The sequence below is a fragment of the Solanum verrucosum genome, unplaced genomic scaffold (assembly GCF_900185275.1).
Source record: "Solanum verrucosum unplaced genomic scaffold, falcon-dt-bn FXZP01000103.1, whole genome shotgun sequence".
Lineage (NCBI taxonomy): Eukaryota > Viridiplantae > Streptophyta > Magnoliopsida > Solanales > Solanaceae > Solanum > Solanum verrucosum.
The window spans coordinates 9,408,678-9,420,557 of NW_026020048.1; the positions used below are offsets into that span (position 1 = coordinate 9,408,678).

Sequence of the window (11,880 nt, forward strand, 5' to 3'; positions counted from 1 at the left end):
GACCATTCCGCCTTTCATATAAGATAATTCAATAATAAAAAAAAAATTCACGCTTTTGTCCATTGCTTTATAATACTATTTTAATTAATATTTATTAATCTTTTATAGCATTTGGAGCATAATATTTGCTCATTGCAACATGATCTCGAAATACAAATTCAGTTACTATTATTCTGAATCAGTAATCTAAAAAATTAGTAAATTATTATTATGAATTACTAATTTAGGTTAAGCAATACACTGAATAATACTTACTTGCAATATTGAAAGGGATATAAAGGTTCACGACTCACGCATGTACAGATCCAGTGGTCCCTTTATTTTTGAAACCGATAAAGAAGTGGGAAACAAATTCCTCCGTCACATACGGAAAAAGGCGGAGGAGATACTACTGTTCGGAAGTCTCTGATAAACGGAAATGGTTAACTCAAAAGACAACTCTTCTACCGACAGCGAAAACTCCTCCGGTGGCGTTCCCGACTCTAAACCTAGTCTCTACTTTGAAGGCGAGAAGGTTCTCGCTTATCATGGCCCTCGCATCTACGAAGCAAAGGCACGTTTCTTGTTTTTTCTTTTCATCTTATACAGAAATCGCTAATTTTGTTTGGATATACTGTAATTAATTGCCGAAATCGAATGATTATGCCTTTTATCACACGTATCTTCTTTTGGATAGGTCGTTTATCTAATTTGGCTGTAACGGTTGTTTCATATCTTCTCTGATTTTATGTTTGATAATTGGTTGAGATTTTTTTGTCATTTTGCTATACTGTTTGCTGTTAGATATGCACCACTTCGCATCCGCTTGTGTGATGATTTCAAGGGAGCTATAATGACTTTTGGACTGTTTCATCCATATTTAATGCTAAATTTGCATAGTATTAGAGTTGCAAATTATGGTAATTCTGTCCTGTAATCCATAATTCTGTTCGTTTTTTTAGCTTTATGAATAAATTATGTATTGTCTCTACTGTTTGATGCTTTTAGGTTCGCCTTATGAACTTAGCTCATTGCTCTACTGACTCTAATCTAGACTTAGGGATCAATCTATTGATTTTTCTGTTGACTCCACTCTCTCTGCTCTAATGCCTGTTAAGCCTCCTCAAAAATTAGGTAAACAAAACAATTGGCAGTGTCGAAGGATGTTACATATATGAACATCCTCATATAGATTGTGGAAGGGTTCCTAAATTGATTTAGTGATCTTGAGCTATTCTCCATCATGATTTTATTTAGATAATCTGATTTGCTCCCCATAGCAAACTTTTTGGCATGATTGTTTTCACATATTGTAGAAACAATTTTAGTGTCTTATATATTCATACATTTACACTGATTTTGTATTTTTGTTTAATCCATGTAACTATGGGTGATCTGAGTTTAAGAACTGGGACTGAATTTGGAAAATGTACTTCAGCTTTTGACCTATTCCAGTTACCCGACCTTCCCTGCAAATCATGTTTTTATGGGAAGAGAATGCAACTCTAGACAAGATATGGTTCTTATATGGAGGATTGCTAGTTTCACCTCTTATAGTTATGCACTAGTGTATTTTTGACAAGATATAGTGTGTGATATGTGGGTCAGATGCACATCACGGGTTCGAATCCTCCCATAGACAAAGGCCTAATATTTAAGTGGAGAAGGGTAGAGGGGCGGGTTCATTATCCACCGAGTTTTGAACCCTACACCACTAGCCGTTGGAAATTTCTCAGTTACTAAAAAAAAAGTACTACTCTAGCTTATTGAAATTACATATTAGTGAATAATTAATTTGAGTTGTTGGTATTAGTTTTGGCTTCGTTGTATATTGGACCATTGAATTACTAAATTTGCAAATGTTGTTGTTGTTATTTTTGTATTTTCTCTAAAGCTCGCACTTTACTTTGAGAATGCATGCACTTTGCTTCTTGCTTATAACTCTCAAAATCTTGTTGTTTGTTTACACTCGTGACAATTGAAAATACAAATTGTGTATAGGTTTTTTCTTACAAGAGAAAGTTTCATTTCCTCTATATGGAAAACAATTAGTGTACGGTGACATAGTGCTTGCCTTCTACAAATTGTAGCACCCTGATTAAATCATGTATGCTTGCTACAAGATTTTTGTGACCCTCCAATTTGACCCTTGCTTTTCTTCTTTGAAGGTCCAAAAAGCAGAGCTACGGAAGAACGAATGGAGATACTTCGTTCATTACCTTGTAAGATTAATTTTCATCTTCTTTCACCATATGCTTTATATATGACAATTAAATTTGGTACTTCTTTAGTTAAAAGATGTGAAGAAACTTGTAGCATTGCCTTACATTTTTACCTTGTTTAAAATTCTTTCAATATTCTTAATGATATCGAGAAATAATACTCTTTTTATTTATTTTAATTTACAGGGCTGGAACAAAAAGTGAGTTTATGAAGTTACTTGTAGAAAGTTCTTAATTCAAGAGTATCTTAAATTGCTATTCACATCATGATTGAAAGGTTGACCAACTCATTTGTTTGTTGAATGTGCTGCGTTAATGTTTTTTCTTTGAATGTTCTGCTCCGAAGGAGCTGGGCTTTGAGCAAGAGGCATAGATGTAATTTGATCCTACCTTGTTGATTATGGTGGTTATTTTACAAATTATATGTGAAATGTTGTGCTGCTCTGGATTTAAAGTGCAATTGTGAATACATGATTTTGATTTGCAGAGCATCAGGTAGCACAATGAATTTGGTCTTTGTATATTAATAGTGAAGTTTTATATCTATCATTTTAACTACATGCTCCTATTGTTTCAAATTTAATGTTTATCTCTCCATTTTGATCTGTTGGGGTGAATGTTTCCATTTTCTGTAAATGGGAATTATTCGAAGATTTTGATACTTTACATGGGGATCTACCTTTACTCTGATCCATAAGCACTTTCTTTATGTTAGTCTACCAAACATTTGCCAATATTTGAAATAATCCTATCTACCCATATAAATTCAAACCATGATGTTGTAACAAGTTCTCTCAGCTTATTTTCCTGTGTAATAAGGATTAATTCAATAGACATTCATGATTTCATTGTTCTCCCCCTATCTTATTGTGCATGGTACTATTACTATTTAGATACTTGAGCTCTTTCTTTGGACTGCAATTTTTTACAACATTTTTAATAAAAAAAAATCATTTACAAATGTCTATAACTTCGTAAATTTATTCAAAAAATTTAAGCAATTGATGGTTAAATTTTTGCTCTGAAAATAGATTCTATGACTTGGTACTCCAGACCCCATAAACTCTTTTCAGCTACAGGGAATAATAGCTATTTTACATTGCTGTGTACATCTGGTTCTGCAGCAAAATGTGAAGCTAGTTTTTTGTTTACTTCAATCTGAATTTTGGAGGTTGTAGTTGTATACTCCTTCCGTTTCAAAAAGAATGACTTACTTTTCTTTTTAGTCTATTTCAAAAACATTGAGCCACTTCCTTTTTTGGCAACACTTTAATTTAAGCTTTCCACTTGACATGTTTAAGACGACAAGATTAAAGGATATTTTGGTACATTTGACATAAGTCAAACTAGGTCATTCTTTTTGAAACGGAGGGAGTATTTGTTGATTGTAAGTGTATTCTGCAAACCTAATTACTGAAACTATGTCTTGCAACAGTTGGGATGAATGGGTAGGCGCTGACCGCTTGATGAAGCACACGGAAGACAACGTCTTGAAGCAGCAGGCCCTGGACAAGAAGCAGGGCATGGAGAAAAGTACTAAATCTGGACGTTCAGCACCGGCAAAACCCAAAAGCTCAGCTGGTAAATTTTCTCTAGGTTTATATTAGAATGAAGGCTATAGATGACCATTTTAGGTAGTTCTCTGGTCTTGGAAATACTTTCTTGCATAACCATTTTTAGCTAGTTCTCAGCTGGTATGTTTTCTCTAGGTTTATATTAGAATGAGGCTATTGATGACCATTTTAGATAGTTCTCTGGTCATGGAAATACTTTCTTACGTAACATATCGAAATTTATAACACTTTTATGGTATCAGTAATACTCCTGATGCCTTTTATTGAAGTCAAAAGTCTACTTGGAGAATTAGCTGATTGAAAAATAATAATCGTTTGAACCAAATTCCAAAAGATTAGTTTCTTAATGATGTTGGTTATGCGCCTCAGTAAAAAATATGGAAACGTCACCAAAGTTATGGTTGTGAGAGGGTGTTTGGATTGGCTTAAAAGTTGGTCAAACCTACTTGTTTTTTATTTCTGAAAGTGTTTGGCAAATATAAAAAATAATTTAAAATAAGTCAAAAATGACTTAAAATAAGTTGGGAAGTGTTTGGCAATGTAAAAAATGACTTAAAATAAGTCAAAAACCAAAAGTAGGTCTCCCCCTACTTTTTATGTTTTGACAGTTTGACATTTTATTTTTTACTTAAAAGCTACTTTTTTTTAGTCAATCATATTTAGCATAACTTGAGGTATAAACATGTACTCTTTTTGTTGTTCTAACTCATGTTTTCGATTTCAAAGTTCTCTTGGCATATCTAACAGTGAACGTTAATTACAAAACCAAATGCCTTTTGGTTATGTGTCTCCTCTGAAGGAAAGATCATGTAACGGAGTCGAGGGTTAGGTCTAGGGATTGAATTCTTGTTACTAACTTACTTTTCATTCGCAGATGTTAAACTGGACAAGGAAGAAACTAAGAGCAATGGTATGCCATCTTATGATTTTGATCCTTATGCTTTTACTTGAGCTCTTCTACATTGTTTGTTGGGGGTGGATGGTAATTATGTGGGTTGGACATTATTCCTCCTAGAATTGTGTTTGCTTTGAGTTAATTTAGGCCTGATTGTAATAATAAGGCCAGAAGGTAGGGATTCCCACCGTCCTCCACATAAGTAGAGTAGGTTGGTCTGTTAGATGTAAAATTCCCTTTTTTATTGGATAAGGAATTTTTTTCCTGATTTTCGACACTTCATTTAACTTTTGTTTTTAAAGAAGGTGCATAACCCTTCCCAAAGACCCCAGCCTCCTCATTCTGAAAACCTCCCAGTTTTCTTTCCAAATTAAAGAAATGGGGCACTGATGAATAAGGTATCCTGGACCTCAACCGTAACTCCGGGTACTGATGAATCAGGTATCCTGAACCTCAACCCTAACTTCCTTAGAAAAATTATCACTGTGTGTTGCTCTATTAATTTCTTTTTTAGTTGTAAAAATTAACGTTTTAGACAGTAGTCTTCTTGTATATACTGGAAATCTATCCCAAACCTAGTTATTATGCATTTTTTGACATAATATACTTTGTTGATGATTTTTTGATACATTTTACATTTAGGCAATGGACATTTTTCTCAGAAAAGTTTAATCTCATTTTTAAGCCGCCTAAATCAAATGTTCCACACAGAAACACCATATTATCTAGTAGTATTTCAATTTGTCTAGCAAATTAATTAGAAAGCTGTGGTAATTGCATTTATGAGGGTATCAAATGAAGCATGCTGGATGAATGCCTTTATAAGACACAGTTTTAGACTTTAGTATGGATCATGTTACTTGGAAGACGCAATGCATATACTAGGATGTTAAGCATAGGTGGAAGAAAAATAATAAAAGGAGGAAAATCAGAAGGATTGCCAAGAAGCAAGATATGATTGCATTGGAGAAGTAATGATTGTCTTTCCTTATAACAAAAGAAGGTAAGAAGGTATAAGGGGAACAAAGGCCATTACCTTAAATTTTCAATAGTTGACATGCCTTTGAGTGTACACAGAGAAAGTGGAGGCCCGTCTTTCTGTTTGTAAAATTAATCAGGGATCATAAGAAACACAAAGATTAGGGAAGAAAAGTGGTCTTTACTAGAATTATGTGCCTTGCTTTCTTCTTCAGAGAGGCTTGCTCATGCATATTTTTCTGTTCTACCATTGCGAAGGGACAACTTCTTTCTTCTCGCCTTTGCATATACTCTAAGAAATGTATGTTATGATCACTATTTACTACTATGATTGCTAGCACGTACTCATTATGTAGTTTAAAAGTTGGTATTAGAGATCTAATTGAGGTAAAAGATTTGACTCTTTGACTGGCTTTTGGACATTTAACTGATGGAAGCTGTATCCGGGCAGTACATAAACATTAGTACAGCTCAGTCAAAGTGTCCAGTTCCATTCAATTTTTTATCCCCTGATGAGAACTTATACAAAAGGTTTGGGTTATTAGATCAAACTAAATGTTACAAGACCTTGATAAATGATAACTGTGGAGAATCCACTCAAAATTCTCACTGTTGTGGGTAACATCCATGTGGAGTGGATACGATTGTTAGGATACATGCAAGATGGGAAGGTGAAAGGCAAAACCTACAGTATTCTCCTTAACTTTGTTCTAGTCATATCATGCTATGCTGGAGTATACCTGTTTTATCTTAGGATTACGGATTACCAAATCAGACAGATAGAGTCTGTTAAGTCTTTTAGTTCTATTAGTGATCTGTTTATAAGAAAATCTAGTCTGTTAGGTCTTTTAGTTTCTATTTGTGATCTGCTTATAAGAAATTTATCTCTCAAATTGAACTTTTCTTGCAGTTCCAAAAGGGAAAAAGCGCAAAACTGACTCAGGCGCTGAGGTTTGCTTTATTCTAGACTCTATGACTCATCTTTTTCCTTTTCGTGGTTATCGTTGACACTCATCTTGTGTTGAGAGGCCCAACATTCACTTCCATATAACATTGTTGGACTAAATTGTTATGTAGAGTTATTTACTTTCTGCAGAATACTCCATTAACAACACCTCCATTTTAGTCATCTTAAGCTGTGTGATTTAGGCACCACTATCCCATTCCTCTCTAATCACACTTCTTTTGCCTTTGAGGACATTTTTTATTGAGAAGTTTCTCAGCCATTATTTAAGTGCTTGAATTACATTGAAGGAAGTGATCTAAGAAGACCTGCAATTGCTTTGATCAAAACAAACTTAGGTAAAAATAGGGACAATGGAAGAAAAAGATCCATATAGGTGATAGCTACTAGTTGAGGATAGGTATTAGACTCGTATGGAACTTTTTTTTTTTTTCTGGTAATGCATAGTAGTAGTAGTTGTTTTTGTTGTATAGTATTAGTGCTTGAAAGATATTGATTTGTAACTTGGTCATTGATGGCAGAAGGGCAATGTATCTGTAGAGAAACTTGTGAAGATTCAGATTCCATCTACTTTGAAGAAGCAACTGGTTGATGATTGGGAATTCATCATGCATCAGAATAAGGTATATATGTGTAGGATAATGACTAGGTTTATATGTCGTATTTTCCGTTGACAAGCTCATTAACAGTTGAAGACACAAGTGACAACTACACTTCAGTCCTAAATAAGTGACAGTGAGAAGTTTCCTGTTGCTCATCAATAGGCTGCTTTGTTTGTGTAGCTGATAGAAAACCTGTTTGCCAAAAAACTTGCACGAGCTTTTATGGAAACTGGAAGTACTCAGGACACAAAAAAACTTGGATTCCTCTGTTTCGATTTCTAGTGTTTCATGGAGATTGACTCCTATAATTGTTTTTTTTTTAATCAAGTAATATAGCTCCAATCATATTATTAAGGTTGCTTAGCGGGAGCCGTGCTCCAACAAGACCCGAGTCCTAGTATTGGACACATTGTGGATGTAATTAAAGCGTTCTCTTGTGTTAGCTGCTGGGTTGGAGCATAGATGAGTGACCAGCCATGGCAAATGGGAAACCCATAATAGAGCAATCAACCAGAAGTAGAATTGCTGACTCATCTTATCTCAACTTGAAACCCCCCAAAAAGGCACAGACAAATAGATATGGGCGATGTCTAATTTGCTTTTGAGATCTTTTCTGATTTACTAAACAAAGTCCCTCCCAGACCCCAGCTAATCTGAACAGGATTTTATGGGATTAGAATAGTACTGGATAATATGAAACTGATCTGTCCAGCTACATGTCTGTATTCTTCCCTACAAGTGGCATGCTGGAGTTGATCAAATTTCTTTTCTTCATTTTGTTCTGACTATGTTAGTTCTTAGTGTTGGTTGCTATACAATATTGCCAGTGATGATATCTGATGTGTTATTCTTAACAGCTTGTGAAGCTCCCACGATCTCCCAGTGTGGATGATATATTGACCAAGTACCTTGAATACCGATCCAAAAAGGACGGGATGTAAGTTCACTGCCCTTTTCTTTTCATGTAAGGGTGGATTTATTGCTGAGCTGAGGTTTATGCATTTATGTTTCATTCTGGTGTCCTGTAGTTTGCATGGCTAATGTTGGAATATATTGGTTCTACCCGATATTTGTACCGGTAAGAGGCAATAGGTATCCGGTAGAATTCGTCAAGGTGCGCACAAGCTGGCCCAAAAACCACCATCATAAAAAAGAAATATTTGACGAATTCTACCGGATACCTGTTACCTCCTACCGGTACAAATATTGGGTAGCTTTGCCCACCAAGGCTTGGGCAAATGGGAAGAAATCACCTAGTGTTTTTTTGTCTCTATTAGAGTTGAAGTTGAGACCTCATGGTTCTCCCCTACTTCATGGAGCACTTGTTCATACCTTTGGGGGAAAAAAAGTCTGAACACCTTTGGGTGCTATTGGTTCTTTCAAAACTTAGCTTCTAACTCTGTCAGAAAAACTCATGCATGCTTAAGGACCTATAGTCTAGTGTATGATATTGTAAATTCACTAAATTAGGCTTACTAGATGTCAAGTTGGTAGTTGACTTATTGCTAAATGGTGAGGATATTCCACCAAAAAAAGCAAGTTACATTTGATCTTGTTGTACTGCTTCTTATCAGATTCATATACACAACCAGTTAGCTTCAACTCCTATGTGTCTGCATTAAGTCATTGGAAATTACTACAGTTTCAAAATAGACCTAGTTTCCCGTCTTGTTGACTACTATTTGCAGAAGTAGATACTATCAAAGGCAAACACTATTTGCAGAAGTATATCACCTCTGCTGGTCACAAGTACCTTCGCATGAACAGTCAATGCATACACAATGTATTTAGTATGGCATAAAATGACTTTGGAGGTATAGTTCATTTAATAAAAATGTCTTCCAAATGTTTGATCCTCGCAGGATGACTGATTCAGTTGGGGAGATACTGAATGGAATTCGATGCTATTTTGACAAAGCACTGCCTGCGCTTTTATTGTACAAGAAGGAGCGCCAACAGTATCATGAAGCAGTTTCAGATAATATCTCTCCATCTAGTGTATATGGTGCTGAACATCTATTGCGCCTTTTTGGTATGAAAAAGTACTAAATGTTCATGTTGTTTAATTGACCCCAAGACAAAGATATGTATATTAAAAAATATCATGCTGCAGAGGATAAAACATTATAACCTTTATATGTTTGCTCGTACGCTTGTATATCTTTACTTAATCAAAAGATATTATCTAACAAGATTGTAAAGTCTTAACTTAATTTGTTTGCTGATGTTGCAGTAAAATTACCCGAGTTGATTGCATATGCAAAAATTGACGAGGAGTCATTGACTAAGTTGCAACAGAAATTTCTAGACTTTCTCAAGTATATGCTCTTTTCCTTTACTTCCTTCTGGACAAGTTGTTTTTATTATTATTGTTGTTGTTGTTGTATGTTACGGAATTATGTTGTGATTGAATTGCTGCCTCGAAACAGCCCACAAGCTGATGTTATATGTTACAGAATTATGTTGTGATTGAATTGCTGCCTCGAAACAGCCCACAAGCTGAAGTGTTCACTGCGGGAGCTGTGTAAGGATGGTGCAATTTGATAACTTCTGCATTGGCTGGCCTTACCTAGTCTTTTTTACTATTGGTCTAATCACATGATTCTCTTCTGGAAAGCACCAGCAAGTTCACTAGCTTACTTTGGATTCCTTTTTTAACTTCCCTGACAATTTTCAAGAAAACATCTTAAGCATTGAGAATATTTAATAATATTCATCTTCTTCTTTAACTTCTGAATATTAGGCTAGCGCAGCAATTTCACAGTGAATTTTAACCACTGTGGTGATGTGCCAGTAAAAGGAGTTGCATCAGATTTTAATGAAAAGAAGAAGGGTTTTTAAGGTTATCTTAAAAGGGAGCAGCCCGTTACATGAAGCATCCCGCGTTCACGAGGGACCAGGGAAGAGCCGCACCCTAATGGGGTGTTTTAGTTTACCTTACCAGAAAAAGGGGGGGTGGGGGATGTTCAGTTTACCATACCTTATCAAAAGATGAAAAAGAATAGGGAAGGGCTTCTTAGTATTGTAACTGAGGAAAAGTGAAAATGAATAAAAGAACCAGCTCAACAGCAACATTAAGTTAAGGAATTCTACTGTACAATTTTTCTGGCTGAGATTTGGTGCTTCAAGGGTGACTTGGATTGAGGAAACACCTATTATGTTGATGTATTATCTTGCGAATTAGCCTTTACCTTGTGCTTGTGTGATTGCAGGTTTTTGCAGAAAAACCAGGGTACTTTCTTCCTATCTGCTTATGATGGTCCTAAAGCCTCTGAAGGAAATGGTAAGGATAAAGAAAGTTGACCAGTCTACCAATTTAGCTAGAATCAGAATGAGTCGCATCAGAAGCATTGGTGGTATTTCTTGAACATGCCAATATGCCTACTGGTGATGCCCACAATTATAGGGCAAACTCTTTGTTGTTGTGTGCTGTGATTTGTATCAGTAGATCATTTTTTATTCCTGGAGAACTATTCATTTGCAACTTACATAGTCAGGTGATCAACTTTCGATAGGAGAGTTCTGCCTGTTACAATAGTTTATTGATTGTTGTTAAATTGCATGCACCTATAGGAGTTTAGTGCCACAAAAAATCTAGATGATCGTGAACTCTTGTACTTCAGTTACAAATTTTAGCAGCCTCTGTACCACTTAGCTTCACCATAGCGTAGGGGCTGGAAGGGTTTTATTGCTATTTTACACTCAGATTGGACTCATCAACTTGGCTCTGATGACTACATATGATACTCTTGAAGGACTATTATTTTGCTGTTATGTAGAGAGCTGTGTTTAAATTATTATGTGATGTTCCGTTTCTTGTGTGGGGATCCGTCTTATTATTCTATTTTCACCCCCCTTGAAGGGTGGAACTCGTAAAGCAAAGACTTGGGAGCCGGCTGGCCGTGAATAATTCACTTTTTGTCCAGAATCATGTTTGGGTTGCATTGTTGCAATTTTCTAGAATTCAAAAATTTCTTATTCCGTTTTCACATTTTTCACTCCAAATCACTCACAAAAGTTCAATATTTTTCCAAATTGTATTCATGTTCTAATTGCAACCTAAGTTTTCAAATACCATCTTTTAACTTTTTTTCAAATATTGTTTATTTTTAATTTTCATTTTTTTTTAATGTCCAAAGCCCATTTAGTAACCCCGAGAATTTGGTTGGCTTTATAACTTGCAATTAATTGGTTGCATTTGGACTCACCTACCTTTTTGTTACATTATGTCTCCAATTTTTGGTATACTTATTACTTCATTTCTTTCCCCTTTTCTTCACATCGTATAAGACTGAAAGGTAATTTGGATTTTAATTTCAAAATGCTTGTTGTGGATTTATGTAAAGAGAAATATTAAGTTTTAAATAAAGCTCACTGAGATAGCAATTAGCAGTGATTGTAGAACCAATATTTTCAAATTTGAATACGACACTCTTGAATAGTTTCTTAACTATTACTACTACTATATTTTTCCATCAATTTTTTAAAATTTTATATCCTTATATTTAACATATAAATGTGCACCCTTGGTCAATGCGTTAGAGATCTCCTTTGGTGGGATGTAAAATGAGAAAGATTGATAAAAACAACATATTTTGTGAAAATTCATAAGTGAGGTTTGAATAGGTGAGTGTATGTAAATTTTATCACTATTCCAAGAAGATAA

The 11,880-nt window shown here is 35.1% G+C and overlaps 2 protein-coding genes across 3 annotated transcripts in view; both read left to right on the forward strand.

The window, feature by feature from the left end:
- LOC125822871 (lysine-rich arabinogalactan protein 18-like) overlaps window positions 1-11,880 on the forward strand; it is a 217,815-nt gene that overhangs the window by 93,275 nt on the left and 112,660 nt on the right. The window lies entirely within an intron of this gene.
- LOC125822865 (protein MRG1) lies at window positions 275-10,995 on the forward strand. The gene is made up of 11 exons (XM_049502323.1): window positions 275-553; window positions 2,148-2,201; window positions 2,388-2,401; window positions 3,637-3,782; window positions 4,650-4,685; window positions 6,559-6,599; window positions 7,134-7,235; window positions 8,072-8,151; window positions 9,077-9,246; window positions 9,448-9,532; window positions 10,427-10,995. The coding sequence occupies exons 1-11, from the start codon at window positions 419-421 to the stop codon at window positions 10,515-10,517; spliced, it is 954 nt and encodes a 317-aa protein (XP_049358280.1). The 5' UTR covers window positions 275-418; the 3' UTR covers window positions 10,518-10,995.

What these genes read in the sequence shown, in the direction of transcription:
- LOC125822865 (XM_049502323.1), top strand. Translation starts at nt 419, where the DNA reads ATGGTTAACTCAAAAGACAACTCTTCTACCGACAGCGAAAACTCCTCC. An exon ending in AAAACCCAAAAGCTCAGCTG is followed by an intron (nt 3,783 to 4,649) that starts GTAAATTTTCTC and finishes TTTCATTCGCAG; the next exon opens with ATGTTAAACTGGACAAGGAA. An exon ending in TCATCATGCATCAGAATAAG is followed by an intron (nt 7,236 to 8,071) that starts GTATATATGTGT and finishes TATTCTTAACAG; the next exon opens with CTTGTGAAGCTCCCACGATC.